Source organism: Marmota monax, unplaced genomic scaffold, assembly GCF_021218885.2.
Source record: "Marmota monax isolate L192 unplaced genomic scaffold, Marmota_monax_Labrador192_F-V1.1 WCK01_AAM20220418_F8-fsc00501, whole genome shotgun sequence".
Lineage (NCBI taxonomy): Eukaryota > Metazoa > Chordata > Mammalia > Rodentia > Sciuridae > Marmota > Marmota monax.
This window is the reverse complement of record NW_026693328.1, coordinates 19,271-37,070: the sequence shown is the minus strand read 5'-3', so window position 1 is coordinate 37,070 and position 17,800 is coordinate 19,271. Positions and strand designations below refer to the sequence as shown.

Here is a 17,800-nt window from a genome sequence, read left to right as displayed (position 1 = left end):
TCACGCGGCGCTTCCGCCCATTGGCGGGCGGAGAAAACACGTGGCGAGGTGCGCGAGCTACCTTCTGGGACTTGTAGTCTTCTTCCGGAGGCGCGCGCGAAGGGGGCGGGGCGAGGTGCGTTTGTGATGCTGATTGACTGGGGGTGTGCGCCAGGGGCGCGCGGCTGCGACGGCGCGCCGTAGGTGTCATATGGAAGATGGCGGCGTCCAGGGGAGGCTGAGGGCTCTGGGAGCGTGGTGAAAGGTTTCCGTACAGCCCCAGCGGCTTGCGGCTTAGGGATTTTTTCGCTGTTTCCTGCTTTCTGGTTTCGCTGCGCGTGTCCTCCCAGGTCCCGCGGCGCGATGTGGAGGAGTTGCCTTCGGCTGCGAGGCCGTGGGCACTACCTCCTGAACCGGCCCCCTAGTGACCCTATCATCTCAGCGAGTCCGGGGCCAAGTCCCCAGCCCCCGGTCCGGACCTACGCTCCCCCGACAGGTGAGGCCAGGACGTTACCTTTTGGCCAGTGGCCAAGCCGGGCTACACTGGGCTGAGGTCTTCGGCCGGGCAGTGTCGGGTGACTGAGGCAGGGCTTAGGCCCTCGAGGTCATTCAGGCTAATCTAATCCTGTTGTAGATGGGAAAGGAGACGGCCCGAAGATTTGCAGCGCAGTCGGGGCAGAGGTTGCGATTGACATTTGGCCTGTGCGGCTTTTCTCGGAGCTTATGGCTTTCCTCTCTTTAATGAGGGAAGTAGGTGTCTTTCTTGTTTTCCCTCAGGAAATTTGGTCTCTGGGTCAGAACTCCCAAGGTCACGGAGCAGACTCTGAATTTTGTGTAGGGCAAAGGCTGGCCTGTACTTTGGGTCCCTAGCGCAGATGGACCCCATCCAATGCACTTTTCTCTGCAGTTTCCAGGTCCTCTGTACTAGTGCCCTGCCACAACCCCTGCTTTCTTTGGAGCCTTCTCTCTTAAGTGGGAGTTGACACCATGCCTCCTTTGTCCACCTGTGACTGTGATAAGGCCTAGAAGAAAGTAGTGGCTCTTTCATTGCCGCTGGAGAAGAGACTTGAGGGTAAGAAAGGAAGTGACTGATTTTAGTGAATGAAAAATAGTAATACTCTCCTTCCATTTGATTAGTTTTTCTGTGTTGGGGGCAGGAGGCACCATGATCTTCAAGACAGATGTGATATCTACCTGAATGATGTTCACTGTCAAATGCAGAAGGCTACATTATCCTGACTACCCAATGACTTATAATATACTTGATAAGGGAAGTACAAAGAAGCTGTGAGAACACAAAGAAGAACCTCTTCCTGTCTTGGGGATGTTCAGAGTCTAGAAAGAGCCTGGGGTGAAAGGGCATTTAAGCTGGGCATTGCTCTATGAGAAACAGTTCAGTGATGAGAAGGAGGAAGAGTGTTGGGTGTCTATAGCATATCCAGAGTGACAGCAGGTTGTATGAGACCTTGCCCTAACACTACCTGCTTTAGGAAATTCAGAACTTCACAGGCAGTTTGGCATTGTGACAGGAATACAAATTGGGGGTCTGGTGCTTGTTTAACTTATGAAGTACTGTGATCTTGGGCATGTAACTACTTCCTCCTTTTTTTCAGTGAGTTGAAGCTGTAGTGGCCTGTGAGGATCCTTCTGTCTGTTAGTTCCATAACTTCATACAAATGGGGAAGGAGTTTGGATGTAGCAGGAAGCTGAGGTTTCATCTATCCTTAATCGAAGGACCTAGAATGGGCAATGCACAGCTAGTAAAGAGGAAGAAGGGTGTGGTGGCATGCATCTTTAGTCCCAACTACTTCAAAGGCTGAGGTAGGAAGATCACTTGAGTCCAGGAGTTCAAGGCCAGCCTACACAACCAACTTAGTGAATGTCAAAAAAAAAAAAAAAAAAAAAAAAAAAAGGAAGGGCATCCCAGGAAGGCACTCATGAGGCCCAGGGAGAGGGGTACATAAACCAGGCCTCATGCTCTGCAAAGGCTTTACCAGTTGTGAGATTTTTGCGTGTCTTTGGATTGGTGGAAGGTTAAACCTAAGTGGGTCCTTTTTGATGAAAACTGAAGTTGACAAGGTGTTTGAATGTGGTACCTTAGACATGTTTGTACCATTGAAAGTCATCAAAAAGAGAAAGGGTTTAGGAATAGTGCTGTAACTCAGTAGTAGAGCGCCTGCCTCGCATGTGTGAGGCACTGGGTTCGATCCTCAAAACCACATAAAAATAAATAAATAAAGATATTGTGTCCATCTACAACTAAAAAGAAAAATAAAAAATAAAATTAAAAAAAAAAAAGAGAGGGAGGGCTTAGACAAGGATCCCTGAGGCTTTGGAGGAAGAGACCTCTGTGAGGCTCTTGTGGCCCATCAGATCTGTACCAGTTTGTCAGAGATCTGGTGACTATCTGGAGGGAGAGATATTCTGGAGAAGCAGCATTTCTAGCTCATGCAAACACCCAGTGATGTCAAGGCTGGAAGTCTTGCTTCTACCATTTATAAGTTGTTTATCATTGGACAAGACAGCCTCTGAGTCTCTACCACTTTATAGGCATTCCTGCCCTGTCATTTGCAGAGGGTGGTGATGTGGATTAAGGGAGATTTGTAGTCTAGGTCAGAGGTCCAGGTTGCCACCTTTGTCAATAAAGTTTTACTGGAATACAGCCACATTTTTTCCTTCACATCTTGTTTATGGCAGCTTTCACTATTGTGGCAGAGCTAAGTTGCAATAGAGACTATATGGTCTGCACAGCCTAGAATATTGTTTGGCTCTTTGCAGAAAACGTTTGACAACCTCTGCTATATTGAGAGCAATTTGGAAAATGGTACTTTTATTTATTTTTTTTCTCTTTTTTAATTTTTTAAAATAATTTTTATTGTTGGTTGTTCAAAACATTACATAGTTCTTGATATATCATATTTCACATTTTGATTCAAGTGGGTTATGAACTCCCATTTTTACCCCGTATACAGATTGCAGAATCACATCGGTTACACATCCACTGATTTACATATTGTCATACTAGTGTCTGTTGTATTCTGCTGCCTTTCCTATCCTCTACTCCCCCTCCCCTCCCCTCTTCTCTCTCTACCCCATCTACTGTAATTCATTTCTCCCCCTTGTTTTTTTTTTTTCCCCTTTCCCCTCACTTCCTCTTGTATGCAATTTTGTATAACCCTGAGGGTCTCCTTCCATTTCCATGCAATTTCCCTTCTCTCTCCCTTTCCCTCCCACCTCTCATCCCTGTTTAATGTTAATCTTCTTCTCATGCCCTTCCTCCCTACTCTGTTCTTAGTTACTCTCCTTATATCAAAGAAGACATTTGGCATTTGTTTTTTAGGGATTGGCTAGCTTCACTTAGCATAATCTGCTCTAATGCCATCCATTTCCCTGCAAATTCTATGATTTTGTCTTTTTTTAATGGAGAGTAATACTCCATTGTGTATAAATGCCACATTTTTTTTTATCCATTCATCTATTGAAGGGCATCTAAGTTGGTTCCACAGTCTTGCTATTGTGAATTGTGCTGCTATGAACATCGATGTAGCAGTGTCCCTGTAGTATGCTCTTTTTAGGTCTTTAGGGAAAAGACCGAGAAGGTGAATAGCTGGGTCAAATGGTGGTTCCATTCCCAGCTTTCCAAGAAATCTCCATACTGCTTTCCAAATTGGCCGCACCAATTTGCAGTCCCACCAGCAATGTACAAGTGTGGAAAATGGTACTTTTATACATTTGGTCAGAAGAATATTTTAACAGCTATATGGAGATATAATTCACTCACCATATAGTACAATCATTTAGTATAAATTCAGTAGTTTTTAGTGTATTCATGGAGTGTCAACCATTACCACAATTTTAGAACATTTTTATCACATCCAAAAGAAATCTGCCTTTACCCCTTTCATTCCCCTAGTCCTGGGCAACCACTATTTTTGTTCCCTCCTTTGTAGATTTCCCTGTTTGGGACATTTCATATAAATAGAATGTAGTCTTTTTTAACTGGCTTTTTTCACTTAGCATGCTTTCAAAAAAGGCTTATCTGAGTCATATCACATATTAATATTCCATTCTTTTTTATTGACAAGTAACATTCTGTTGTTCAAGTATACCACATTTTTTTCATCCATTCATCCATTTATTGACATGTAGGTTATTTCTGTCCTTTATTTGTTATGGATAATGCTGTTGTAAACATTTGTGTAAAAGTTTTGTGTGAGTTTTTATTTCTCATAGGTATATACCTAAAGTATATTACGAGGTAAAATGGTAACCCTTTAACTTTTTAAGGACCTGCTAGACTGTTTTGTAAAGTAGCTGTATCGGGCTGGGGATATGGCTCAAGCGGTAGCGTGCTCGTCTGGCATGCGTGCGGCCCGGGTTCGATCCTCAGCACCACATACAAACAAAGATGTTGTGTCCGCCGAAAACTAAAAAATAAATATAAAATTCTCTCTCCCCCTCTCCCTCCCTCCTTCCCTCCCTCCCTCTCCCCCCCCCCCACTCTCTCTCTTTAAAAAAATAAAAAATAAAAAAAAATAAAGTGGCTGTACCATTTTACATCTCCAATATTAGGGTTCCAATTTATCTTCATCCTTGACAATGCTTGTTATTGCATATCTTTTTTTTAAAAAAAATTATTTTTTAAGTGTAGATGGACACAGCACAATGCCTTTATTTTGATGTGGTGCTGAGGATCAAACCCGGGGTCCCACCCATGCTAGGCGAGCGCTCTACCGCTGAGCCACAATCCAAGCCCCTGCATAATTTTTTATTATAGCCATCATAAAAGTGTGAAGTGGTTTTGATATGTATTTCCCTGATGACTAATGAGAGCAAGCATTTTTTCATGTACTTGTCCATTTGTGTATTTTCTTTGAAGAAATATCCATTCAAATCATTTGGCCATTTTTAATTGGGTTATTTACGTTTTTGTTATTGTGTTGAAGGATTTCTTTATATAATTTTAACTGAAGAATTTTGATACCTGAAAACAGCTGGTTGGAACTGTCCCAGGGTTACAGATGGAGGGATGTCTAGATTTAAAATTTCAGCTTTGAGGCTTAAGGCCCACCAGATGGCACTGTTTTAAAAGATAAAAGATGTTGCCACAGTTCTGAGACCAGCACTTCCTCTTCTTGGGGCATTGTGGTAGTTGTAGTTCCTGAGGCTTTGAATATTTCTGAAGAAAAGGCCATCCTGGAAATTGTGACTCGCAGAAAGATCACTCACTGGTCCATAAAGACTAAGATAAGAGGTTTGTATGGGGAAGTGACACAGAAGACTGCTTGTCTCTCTGTGGATTACAGCAACTTCACAGGAAAGAGGAACCCAAAAGGACAATAATCTCCCATTCATCCCTCTTCATAGGGGCAGTTTTAACAGTTATTCTCTGCTTAACTAACCTATTTTCTTGTGGCCATCTTTTTAAATTCAGCATTGTTTCACATACCAATTTCTTTGCATCTACATAGTACACAAAACTGTCTCTGAAAAAGCAGTGTGTATGTTTTTGCCACAGATGTCTGTAAAGGGACCTTTCATACTCAATGTATATCCTGATTCTGTAGGATCCTACAAAGCTTTGCTGTTTCTTTTGTCTTTAAAGGTAGCATTCCTGTTGATGGCAGCTAATCATGTATTCAATGAGCATTTGGAAGCTTCCTAGGCTCCCAGCTTGTCTTATGTGACCCATGGCCTTTGAGAGCCTAGGTGAATAGTCTCTGTCTTTTTGACGTTGTTGGGTCTCATGAATCCCACCAGATGAATTGTCCAGATTCCATTCATCTTTGCCTGTATGAACTCCTTACTTGGCTGTCTTTGTTCTCCTTACTGTGACTTACAAGTCCCCTTGTCTCTGCAAGTCTGGCCTCCACCACCCTCTCTGGACATTTCTAACCATTCTCTGCTGGACAGCTCCAGTCTTCTTCTGATCATCTTTTTAGTTCTCCTAACCTCGGTGCTATCTTGAAGGTCTGCACCTTCATGCAAGTTATTTCTAGTTTTGGAAACTGTTTCCACACACGTCCTCCCTAAACAAATCAGTCAAGAGCTTTGGTAACTCCTGCTTCTTCTTTGGGTCACAGATGAAATCTGACTGCTTGGAGATCTTCCTGCAGCCCAGGATAAGATCAGCCTTCCTCAGTCTGTGTGTCTGTCATCCCATGTGCTCTCATCATTGTGCCTGGTTTAGTGTCTCCACTAGACAGTAAGAGCCTCAAGGGCACATCCCATCCCCAGGACTGTCTCATATCCTGGACAGTGATCAGTACTCACTGAAGTATACTTCAAGACTGGAGTGTGCCTCTCTGAATGTCAGTTCTTTTTTCAGAAGAACCCCATCTGAAACATGACCACACATGTACCTGTCTTCAAATCTGAGGACTAGGAGCCTTTGGGCTCCTTTTGCCCTTCTTCCATCTCTTTACTGTGTGGTTTTCTCCCATGTTGAGCAGTTTTGGTCTTTCCTTCCCTGCCCTTAATTCATCCTACTCCATTCCAGTTTTTTCTCATTCAGATACAGCAAAGCTGGACAGCAGAACAGAATAAAAAAAAACTTCTCTTGGGCTGGGATTGTGGCTCAGCAGTAGAGTGCTCATCTAGCACATGCGAGGCCTTGGGTTTGATCCTAAGCACCACATTAAAAATAAATAAATAAAGGTATTGTGTCCAACTACAATTAAAAAATAGATATTTTTAAAAAAATTTAAAAAAAAACAAAACAAAACTTCTCTTATGTGAAACTCAGATGCCCTAGCAGTTTTTGGAGGTTCAGCCCTGTTCAGTCAACTTCTGCCCCGGTTTACTCCTCTAGTGCCAGTCTCAGGCCCATTTCCCAGACCTGCACTGGGCAGTGTGTTTGTGTGCTCACTGGCATGTGGCACTGTCAGCTGGCACTTCCTGCTTACTTAGGGAAAATCCTTCCCAGTGTTGAGTCAGAGCACTGCCCAGCCAGGGCATCAGAAAACACAAGGGACATAGCCTAGATACCTTGATACAGACCAAAGACAGGAAAGAAGGCCTCAGACCCATGTCTAACCTGCAATTTGAATAAGACCAGACACCAGATAAGATAGGGAAACTAAAAAACTCTGCGGTGGTAGAATCCTATTTTGGTGTCAAATGTGTGATAGGATCAGTGTTATGATTTCAGATGAGTGGTAAATTGTGCCAGATCACCTGGGCAGCCAGATCTGATCAACTTAAAAAAAAAAAAAAAGACAAAGATTTTTATCTGTTAGTCATTATTATATCCTGAGTGCCTAGAATAGCATCTGACACATAGTGGACATAGTTTTGTGGGAAAAACTTTGGCCCTTAAGTTTACTATAAGTCACAATGGAAATGCAGTTTTGGTTTTTCCATATTTAAGGATTAACAATGACAAATGAGATGTAATTAAATAACCAATATGATGTGGAAAACCTAAAAATAATATGTTTGGAGTAAAACCACATGCCTTCTCTCCATTACCCTTTCCCCCTAGTATGCATACATACCAGGTTTTTCAGAATTTTCATAAAGAAAACATAGAACACAGACTTTCCCCATTCTTGAAGGAAATGTTTAAAGTTCCTGTTGAATACACAAGCAAGCTGGTTAATTAGGTTAATTAATTGGAGAGGGAAGATGGGAAATGCTCCTGGGAGCTTTACTTTCTGCCTGCGTACCACACACACGCACATGTGCACACACTCTGGCTTCTCAGTTATTCCTTCTTACAGACATCAGAGTCTTGTCTGAAAGACTCTGGCTTTAGACACCAACTTTAGATTTGGTTGTGTTATGCTGGTCCCAGAAGGGCGGGAGGTGGTGGTGAGCGTACTTGTTATCTAAAGCAGAAGGTGTTGGAAATCTGTCAGGTCACACAGTCTGCAGCTCCAAGAAGCCCCTGATCAGACTTGCCCTTGGGCTGGGAGACTGGCAGAGGCATGACCAGCATGTCCCATTCCTTCCTCATCTCTAGAGAGCAGATGCTTCCCTCCCCCCCAGCTTTAATCAGAAGTCGTTGATTACACTGCAGAGTAGGGCAGACCTTGAATGGTGATATGAAAATCAAGGCAATCAATCAGCATTAGCAGTAATGGTGCAAGCTGGTCTTATAGCCCTGTGAGCCCACTTGACGTTATTTTAAATGCCTTTCTAAAAAATCTTTCTTACAGAAAGGAAGAGGTTTTATCAGAATGTCAGCATCACACAGGGTGAAGGTGAGTGTCTAAAATTTTGACGGCCTCCTTTTTTTTTTTTTTTTTTTGTGTGAATGGTTGGAAACATTTTTCATCTCCAGCTGGTTCAGTGGCGAGATTATCCTTCGCACTTTTGTCAGATACGTTTCTGTAAGGGACTCAGAGTTGTCTTTGCATCAATTCAAGTGGCTAAAATTAGGAATGGTTACCCGATTCCACTTCACAATCCCTGAGAGTGTTTTATTTGATCTTTCAAGGTGGCTTTGAGATAAATCTGGACCACAGGAAGCTGAAAACTCCCCAAGCCAAGCTCTTTACGGTCCCCAATGAGGCCTTGGCTATCGCAGTGGCCACCGAATGGGACTCCCAGCAGGATACCATCAAGTTCTACACCATGCACCTGGTAACAAGTTCACAGCACCAGCTTACACCTTGACACCTGTGAGGGGCTTCCAGACTACCTGGCAAGATTCAGACCCCTTTTCAAATTGTGACATGTCCCTGGGGATAGGCCTCTGTGGGCCTGGGCTGCAGCCACACTCACCTTCTCTCAGTCATCGAATAGGCCAACCTCTTTCTCTATCTGGCCTGGACAACTGCGGTTCCCTCTGCTTGGAACACCATGCTAGGTGGCCTGTTCCTCCTCTGTTCAGGACAGATGTCACCTTTGCTGACTGTCCAGCTCTCTTATTTTTGATTCTAGCAGCTGGCCATTTATTACAGCAGCTGGCCATTTGTTTCCTCAGCACTTAGTGTGTAATGATCTGCTTTATGTTTGCATGTTTATTGTCTCTCTCTTCTGCTGCACGTCGGCAGGGGCCATGTCTCTTTTATTCACGAGCTCCAACAGGAAGTTTAGATGGTACCAAAAAATATTGGTTGGGTGCAGGAACCAGAAAGGCAGGTAGGTAAGACGAGGAAGACTCTGTGTAGAGATAGCCCCCAATCCACACACAGGTGGATCACTGAGGCACAAGGGTGGCAGAGGAGGGAACAGAGTCTGCCAGACTCATTAGGTTCAGCCTCTGTAGCCCCCACATTGTGACCTTGGGCACCATGTCCCCCATCTGTAAAAGATGAGTGGTAAAAGAACCCACCCCAGAGTTGTGGGCTGGATTGTGATGAGATAACACATAGAAAACACTTAGCATGGTCCTTGAAGTAGGGCAGGCACTCAGTCAATATGAGTTAGTTGTTCTCATCGTGGTCATTGTTTGCTTGACATACAAACTCAGGGGGCTTCCCCGCAACATCACAGCCCTCTGAGTTAGCACCTGCTCTCTGGCTGTCTGATGAAATGAGGGTGTTAGGGCTACAAACAAATAGTTTGAGTAACTTAAGAAACCTATTGTTGGTAAGGCAAACCTGGCATAATAATCTTGATCCCCGTTTGGATCATTTTTTTTTTCTTTCTAAGGTGTTATGGGAGCCATCTGGTAAATGCTTTGAGTTTTCTGATTGCTTACATGTCTTATTTATTGTATCTGAGGATGTATTTCACCTCTCTTTGCTTCAGTTTTCACATTTTTAAAATGGGTATAATAGTACCTGCTCCAAATTGTTGTTGTGGGATTAAGTTAAACATAGCAGAGCCTGGCAATAAAGAGCAGGAGACCTTGGGGACATTCCCTAATCCAGGGCTATGAGAGTCCCATGAGTCCCTTTGAGCACACACATAGCTTTAAGCATGGGTCCTGGCTCTTGGATGCTCTCTATGAATATGCTGCTGCCAGGCCTCTGAAAACACTTGGGGTTGAGAACACTTTGGTTCTCACTCTGCTGCATCATATGGAGTGTCCTCAGGAGAGCAGAGCTTTTGTCTGGGACTGGCAGGTGGTGATGGGGCACTTTCTGCTTTTGATTCAGACCACATTGTGCAACACATCCTTGGACAACCCAACCCAACGCAACAAGGATCAGCTGATCCAGGCAGCTGTGAAGTTTCTGGACACTGACACCCTCTGGTAATTGACATTTAGATGAGCAGTCCCCTTGGGCCATGCAAGTCCCCTGGGCTATTTTGACTCATTTGCCCAGAGAGTTCTTGGTAGAAGAGGCAGGCCCTTTCCTGTATCCTCACAAGGTGGACAGGTTCCTGTTCCAGCTTATTTGACTGGCCCCAGCTGCTCTGCAGATCCTTAGGAGGAAGACTTCTCAGGCTACTAGAACATGGAGTGTTCCTTGGGTTGGGGTCGGCAGGGAGGAGGTGCATGTAGCTCTTACAGGTTCCAGCACCATAGCTCGCTTGCCAGTCCCCACCAGGGTCTCTGACCCTGACTTGTGCCCACTAGCACATTCTTGGGTTGGCTTCCCTGCCATTACAGATGGTGATAGTCGGGATCTAAACTCCTCTAGTTCTCAATTCTCCATTTGTGTCTATGTTCTTTGACTAATTGGCCAGTGATATTTGGCTAATTGTGCAGGAAGCAGAACAAAAACATTCAACTTAGCTCAGGGAAAAAAAGCATTCTTGCCAGGTGTGGTGGCACACACCTGTAATCCCAATGACTTGGGAGGCTGAGGCAGGCGGATCACTTAATTTGAGGCCAGCCTCAGCAACTTAGCGAGACCCTGTCTCAAAAATAAAAAGGGATAAATATGGCTGGCATGGTGGTGCATGCCTGTAATCCTAGAGGCTTAAGAGGCTGAGGCAGGAGAATTACGAGTTTAAAGCCAGCCTCAGCAACTTAGTGAGGCCCTAAGTAACTCATGAGACCTTGTCTCTAAACAAAACACAAAAAGGGCTGGGGATGTGGCTCAGTGGTCAAGTGCCTCTGGATTCACTCTGCAGTACCAAAAAAAAAAAAAAAAAAAGTGTGTGTGGGGTGCTAGGGATATAATCTTCAGACCCCCCAAAAGGGAGGTTCTTGAAAACTGTACAGGAGTCCTGACAGAAATGAAGGAATATCAAACCACCAGGGAAACAGCTTGAGGATCCTAGAAGCCAGAGCTCCTACCATCTCCTGCTGGTTGTGGGTTGGGTAGAGGCAGGAAAGTCCCTCCACTCATCTGCACCTCCTAGCAAGAAGCCCAGCTCCTCCACACACTCATGACCTCTTTGCTTCCCTCTGCTTACATGAGAATGTGACTTTCCATAGTGCCCCCTGGGGTTCCTGTCCCATGAGGCTTTGCAGCTCAGCTCCCCTCAACTGACTCATCTCTGCATCCCTTGGTTTAAACAAGTGGCACAGCCTGGCTTCTAGGTTGGTTTTCTCTGGTCAAGCCTCCATGCCAAGAGGTGGGTGGGCTCCTGTGGTCCTGTGGCCAAGAGCACGGTGTCTTGGAAGGGGGAAGGCAGGGATGCTGTTATTGAGTTGCTGGCATAGTGTTCATATCCAGTGGCTCTGGATCCCAGGTTGCAATTATTAGGTTGCATCTGTTTTCCATTAACACTAATGTGGTACTGCAAACTTGGACCTGTCAAAATATTGGGGAGTATTCAGGACGGTGGTTCACAAACTCAAACTTAAATTAGGATGCCCTAGAAGGTTTTCTAAAATGTTGGGCCCCACCCCAAAGGTCTGATTTCAGTAGATATGGGAAATGGCCTGAGAATGTACTTTGCTTACAAGTACCCAGGGAAGGCCGATGCTGCTGGCCCTAGGCCCACACTTGGAGAACCACGGCTTTAGGGGACAAGACTTGGGGCACTGGATTGGTGGTGGAAATGGTTTTGCTGTTGCCCTGTGTTCTTCCTTTTCTATCACTGAATGTCGGAATTGTACTTTTTTATTAAGTGATTTTTTACAATGAATTAGCTACAGAGTGGAAGAGCCAGAGACATTAGTGGAACTTCAAAAGAATGAATGGGATCCAATCATAGAATGGGCCGAGAAAAGGTAAGATGCACAGCCCCACAGAGAACATTGAGTGGGCCTGGTTTGGGCAGCATGCTGGCAGGTGTCCCAGGTACCCAATGCCCTTAGCTAGCCAGCTTTCTGAGTTCAGAGTGCCTTAGAAGTCAGCTCCCATTAGATGTCTGGGGATAGGGTCCCCTTGGAAAAATATGTTCCTCAAATTCATGTCAGTCACCATTCACTGAGCACCTATTACAGAGCATATTGTATCTCATAGGGGCAACTCTGGGTCCTTAGGAAGTACCAGAGACCCCAGGCCCCCTTCCTACACATGTCAGACCAGCAGTGTTGGTTTGAGTCCCAGCTCTGCCACTATTAGCCATTTGACTTTGGACTAGTAAGTTGATCTCTCTGATCTTCAATTTCCTTGTTTGTAAATGGGGTTAGTCTTTCCTACCTCAAGGTGTCAGGAAGAGTCAGTGATAAAGGTAGTGCTTAGCGTCCTGCAGGGCACACAGTAAATGCAATTACTATACATTTATGTGTATATACTATACTAAACAGTTTGTTTGTAAGATTATGTATACACATGGAGAAAAATCAGGGTAGTTTTCTACAAAATTATAGGTAACATCCTGTGGATTTGGAATTGATGATACCCAATATTTTTTCTTGACAGGAAGACTCTTGAGTGCAAAATTGAATAGATATTGATGTGGTGGCAAAATAAATTCCATTTCATTTCAAGAGACATGTGGAAGGGCTGATGTCCATGGCACGGCCTTATCCATAGTATCTTGTATTTTTTTGATGAGGTTCAGCAGTCTGTCCCATTCCACCAGTCTGTCACATTCATCTGCTACATGTTTCCTGTGTGCTCACAGTAGGTTTTAAAGGGAAAGGCAGAACTGGAATTCTCTAGGAGCAGATAAAATGTAGCAGTTATGTTAAAAGAAATGTGACAATATAGTGCCATTTTAGAATAACACTAATTGAGGTGCCTGGAGATCTTTGCAGTAGTACAGAATCATCAAGTGTTTGTGGCAGTTGAGATATCCAATCTTTAATAGTTCCCAGAAAAATCTAGCCTTTTCCTACATTCAGTCTGTATTATTAGAAATTTTGTAGGGATATTTTTTAAACAATAGAAAAAATCCAGTGATATATGAAAGAATTACAAAAATTATTTTTACTCCATTATGTATGTTTTTCCTATGTTCTATATATTTATGATGTGTGTGTGTGTGTGTGTGTGTGTGTGTTTGCTGGACCCCAGAGCCTCATGCATGCTAGGTGCTGCCTCTACTATTGAACCACACCCCAGCCTGTTGTTGATTATTCCTGAACATGCCTCTTCTCTTGAAGTCAGTTCATGACTCCGAAATCACAGATGAAAACCAAAGCCTTGAATACTGTAGAGTCTTAATATATGGAAAAAATAATTGAGCGATACAGGACATATACAAACATTATTTTAAGGAAAATGCTATTTAAAAGAAATCTTTTATGGCCTCAAATGTGCAAAAGTTTTTTTTTAAAGATTTAAAGAACAGGTTACCTACACGTTTGATGAAGATTCCAGGCAATTGAGTTAGTGTTTCAGGTCCCTGCACCTAACTGAGCTCCTGTTCACAGGAATCAGCAATGCAACTTCATTTAGGGTCGTTTCTTGCTTGCTTTTCTTTGCTTTTGAGGGTTAGAAAATTAGGCCAGGAGGCCACATAGGGGACGTTACTTCCAGAGTCCTTAAGACTAGCCCCTTGACCACATGCCCTGAAGGGGTATATACATACTCAGTAGTTTGCTTGCAGTGAAAAATTGGGCTACTTTTGGGACACAGCATGCCAGGGACATGTTGCAGCCTTTTCCTTTCAGATATGGTGTGAAGATTGGCTCCTCCACCAGCATAATGGGACCTAGCATCCCTGCACAGACGCAGGAGGTGCTCACCAGCCACCTGGCATCTTACAACATGTGGGCCTTACAAGGTATGCACTGAGGTTCCATGGGCCTGAGGGCAGGTGTGATACAAGTGATACCACCCCGTTAGCTCAGCTCCAGGCTCACACCCTTCCAGCAGAAAGTAGGGTTTCTATTTTCCAACAGAAGCCTCAAGTTCTCATCTCCTTGGCCCGACCATCTGTGAAACAAGTCATTGGGTAGGAGTTTGGGGGAGATATACTGATTAGCAAGGATCAGGTCATGTTCTCACCCAGGGACGAGCAGAGGTGGGTCACCTCGAGGAAGGCCAGAAGAGTGGGCTAAATCCCAGGTGGGCCCTGGGTCGATCTCCCACTCCTGGCACCTTTGCCCCATTTACTCCTATTCTTATAAAAGGTGCAAGGACTCACAAGGAATTAGGCTGTAGCAACTGCCCTGTTTTGTATCCTGATGTGGTTTGTGTCCCTGCAGGGATTGAGTTTGTAGTGGCCCAACTCAAGTCCATGGTGCTGACCTTGGGTCTGATTGACCTACACCTGACTGTGGAGCAGGCTGTGCTGCTGTCACGCCTAGAGGAGGAATACCAGGTGAGGTGCCACATCTTGGGTCCCCATCTCACCCCTTCCTAATACACACCAACCTATGTGGGGTGTGGCCAACCTATCTGAATTTTTTTTTTCTACAGTAGAGGGGATTGAATCCACGGGTGCTTTCCTACTGAGCTACATCCCCAACCTGCTTCTTCCTCTTTTTTTTTTTTTTTTTTGAGATAAGGTCTTGCTAAATTTCCCAGACTGGCCTTAAACTGCGATCCTCTTGCCTCAGCCTCCTGAGTAGCTGGGATTACAGGCATCTGAAATATTTTTATGTAAACCTGGGCTTTATTATTTTTATGTACATACAGAAATCAAAACTAAGGACCAATAAAAGCATTATTGGGGCTAGGTTTATGGCTCAGTGGTAGAGCACTTGCTTACCATGCTCAAGGCCCTGGATTCTATCCCCTACACCACAAGGAAAAAATGTGAAAAATGCTCAGCATTCCCCTCGAATCCCCTTCTCATTAGTCTGATTAGGTGAAGGCTGTGCTTGGCTGTGCTTCTCTCATTCTACATATGGGGAAACTGAGGCACTAGGTCACACCTCTGGCAAATGTTCTAGTTGGGATTTGAACCCAGGACTGAGTGACTATAGGACCAAGGCCTCAGCTCTCACTCTGTGCCTGAGAGTTCATAGGCCTCATATGCCCTGTAGAGCAGGCCCTGTTGAAATGACTGAGGACCTGCTTGTGCTCTTAAGTCAGTGAAGCAATTACATCTTGACATTTCATCTGACCAACAAAGGAGCATGGGGGTAGCCACTGTTTGTACACAAGTTTTCATTTAATGGGCTCAGAATTAAGGTTTTGCTGTACTGTTGTATGCATTTTTTAACTGAAAATTATGTGGTCCTTGTAGTCGTTTTGTTCCTGATGATGTTATTCCTCAAACCTCAGGTTAATTGCTATTATGAATTGGTTCCTAGTGTGATAAAAACCTTTTTGGAATGTTTAGTTTTCTGCTCGGATAAATGCCAGAGACAAAGCCATTTCTGTATAGCAGAAAAGCCTACTCATTCTCTAGCTGTCAGAACCAATTTCATGGGAAAGGGGTGACCTGTAAGGGTTGTGGGGTTGCTGGGGAGCCAAAAACCTGGGTTCCTGTCTGGGCTCTGCTTTTGACCATGGGACCCATGCCAGCCTATCGTCCTGAATTTTGCAATCCTGCATAACCAGGATTATGGATTTGATGGTATAAATTTAAGGTAAAAATGCCCTTCAGCTACTATATTATAGTTGTGCAAATTGCGATTGGATAAGCCAGAAATGCAGATAGCTTGCGTTGAGTGGCAGATTCTGCCGGGAAGGAGCCAGCAGGCTCAGATTGGAGTCACATTGATGTCTGGACAGCCCCAGTGTGCCCAGAGTTTCCTCCCTCTTTTCAGAGTCCTGGAGAACATGTACAGAGCAGAGACCTCTGCAGTATAGTAGCTCTCCAGGAGTCAGAACTGAGGCTACATGTGGCCTTGCTTGATTTATTTATGCCACCCACATGGAGGATACTTGCAGCCCTGCATGGCAACACAGCTCATAGAAGATGACAGTTTGAGTGCTTGCCTAGCATGCATGAGGCCTTGGGCCTGGGTTTAATCTCCAGCATCACAGACCAAAAGAAGTAGGGGGGGGAGTTGCAGGATGACAGTTGGCAGGCCACCTCACATAAACCTCCTAGTAGGAAGTGTGGGATAAGGGATAGTACACAGGTCAGGCTGCCTCTGCGGGACCTGTGTGGTCTGGTTTAGCCACTGGCCCTAGGACTGGATATACTACTCCCAGACCACCCACACCCCAGAGAGAACAGGGCCTGCCCTGGCCACCTGGGTGTTATTTTTTCTCCATACTGGGGACTAAACTGAGGAGCACTCTGCCACTGAGCTGTCTCCCCACCCCTTTATTCATTTTATTTTGCAATAGAGTCTCACTCTAAGTCGCCCACAATAGCCTTGATCTTGTGATCTTCCTGCCTAAGCCTCCAGAGTAGTTGGGATTACAGGTGTGCACCACCACACCTGGCTTACTGGGTGTTACTCCATGCATCCACTTGTTTTGGTAAGATTAGAGCCTGCTGCCTTCAGCCCAGAGATGGGATTGAAATGTGGCTTAGGTCAGCAGGCTACAGGTCTAGCCATTTACCCAGCCTTGTCTTGTCCTCCTCTCAGATCCAGAAATGGGGCAACATTGAGTGGGCCCATGATTACGAGCTGCAGGAACTGAGGGCCCGTACTGCTGCTGGCACCCTCTTCGTCCACCTCTGCTCCGAGAGCTCCACGGTCAAGCACAAGCTCCTGCAGGAGTGAGGCCTGGACTACTGGATGGAGCCTGCCGTGTTCACATTTCCCCAGCCTGGGACATCTCGGCCCACACCTACAGGGCTCCCCTCACCTTTGGGGCTTAACCTTGCTCGGCATCACCCTGAGATGTCCCCGAGACACACAGTGATTGTCTGAAGGTCAGCCTGATTGCAACCTGGGGGGCCCCTGACCTAGCCAGCTGTGAGTGAGGGGGATGAATTGTACAAATGACTTTCTCTTGATCCTGAGTTTATTAAAAATTTCTTCACCCATTTTCATCTGCGTCTCTACATTTCTCCATTCTTGTTTTGTCACCAAGGTTGAACAGCTTATCTTCCATGGCACATTTTAATATCTGCTGCCCATGGTCAGGAGCTTCATGCTGGGGAAACAATCATGTCACCAACAGACAACTCTATTTGTGTCTTCAGTCCTCAGCCTAAAGGCTTTTTTCCCCCTCATTTTCATCAAACAGTCTTTTGAAAGTGAGTTCTTCTTGGTCTAAACTGGTTGTTTCCATTTTTTCCTACTGTTCTAGGGGGAAAAAAAAGATTTACTCTTGAAAATAGAAAGTATAGTGGTTTCTGGGTTAAAAGTCAGATGGTTCTGGCAAGGCCACCTGATATACACTGCTTTTAGTCTGGTTCTAGAATGTCCCCCAAAGGCCCGTGCTTTCCAGACTTGTTCCCCAGAGTGGCATTGTTGGGAGGTGGAACCTTAAGAGATGGGAACTAGAGAGAGGTGTTTAGGTCATTGTGGATGTGCCTTTGAGAGGGGTGTGGGACTCCAGCCCCTTCCTCTTCCTCTCTTGCTTTCTGGCCAGAGGTGAGCAGTTTTGTTCTACCTTGCACTCCTGTCACGATGTGCTGCCTCACCACAGGCTCCAAATCAATAAGGCCAACCAACCATGGACTGGACCCTCTGAAACTGTGAGCCAAAATAAACCTTTTCTATTTATAAATTGTTTATCTCAGCTATTTGTTATAGTGACAGAGAGCTAACTATGCACAT

General features: G+C 44.8%; 1 protein-coding gene across 1 annotated transcript; it reads left to right on the top strand.

Moving 5' to 3' along the window:
• The first annotated feature begins 180 nt into the window (after nucleotides 1-180).
• Atpaf2 (ATP synthase mitochondrial F1 complex assembly factor 2) lies at nucleotides 181-17,061 on the top strand. The gene is made up of 8 exons (XM_046456688.2): nucleotides 181-475; nucleotides 8,139-8,183; nucleotides 8,420-8,565; nucleotides 10,029-10,126; nucleotides 11,921-12,001; nucleotides 13,835-13,947; nucleotides 14,372-14,487; nucleotides 16,658-17,061. The coding sequence occupies exons 1-8, from the start codon at nucleotides 343-345 to the stop codon at nucleotides 16,793-16,795; spliced, it is 870 nt and encodes a 289-aa protein (XP_046312644.1). The 5' UTR covers nucleotides 181-342; the 3' UTR covers nucleotides 16,796-17,061.
• Nucleotides 17,062-17,800: the final 739 nt, after the last annotated feature.